Genomic DNA, 762 nt, shown 5'->3' with positions numbered 1-762 from the left:
ACTGCATCCTCCTATGATTGATTGATTTTTTTTGCAATTGTTGAATTTATATAGTTGTTGATTTATGTGGTTAAAATTCTATGGCAAAAGTGACCATTACCAAAAGTTACATGTGTGTGTGGCCCATTTAACCATGTATAAAGTTGCATAACTTTTTGTAGTAAAAGGGACAGTGTCTTCCTTGCCTTGGTCAACCTGCAGTTAAAGAATCATATTGTCTGGCTAATCAGTAATGTTTGTGGAACATTTACCATGGTTAAGTTGGCCATGATCAGAAATTTACATTATTTTGCATTGGCCCATTTTGCACTCAGAAAGATTACATATGAAATCTTGGACCATTTTTTATTGTTTGTAGGTCACAAGATAGAAATGCTTTTCAGTGTAATGACGTACTCTGAATGCTTTCCAAGCCTTATGCGCCTTCCTATATACCTTAAAACAAGTTACTTTATTCATGTTTCAGGCATCTATGTATGTCGTAGATGTGGTCATGAACTTTTCTCAAGTAAAATGAAATACAGGCATGAGACCCCTTGGCCAGCTTTCGTTAAAACCATTCACACTGATTCCGTCCAAAAGCGAAAAGAAAGCAAACTGGCCTTGAAGGTAAAGATGTTCTCAATTGCAATTAATTTCTGTAGGTAGATGCATGTGTTTTTTTTTTTCTATTATTTTTTCTATTTCCTTTTTATTGGAATTATTGGATGAAAGCTCAGATATGCTATATATACTTTTTGGCTTTTATTCAACATCACCAAG

The 762-nt window shown here is 34.1% G+C and overlaps 1 protein-coding gene across 3 annotated transcripts in view; it reads left to right on the top strand.

The window, feature by feature from the left end:
* Positions 1 to 762, top strand: part of LOC119585298 (methionine-R-sulfoxide reductase B1-like) — a gene marked incomplete at its 3' end in the record, with an annotated part of 10944 nt that overhangs the window by 3166 nt on the left and 7016 nt on the right. Inside the window, 1 exon segment of one of the 3 annotated variants that reach the window (XM_037933972.1) lies at positions 467 to 609. Coding sequence (XP_037789900.1) covers positions 467 to 609 — 143 coding nt within the window. 3 annotated transcript variants of the gene reach the window in all.

This window comes from Penaeus monodon, chromosome 19 (genome assembly GCF_015228065.2).
Source record: "Penaeus monodon isolate SGIC_2016 chromosome 19, NSTDA_Pmon_1, whole genome shotgun sequence".
Classification (NCBI taxonomy): domain Eukaryota; kingdom Metazoa; phylum Arthropoda; class Malacostraca; order Decapoda; family Penaeidae; genus Penaeus; species Penaeus monodon.
This window is presented reverse-complemented; position numbering and strand designations above follow the sequence as displayed.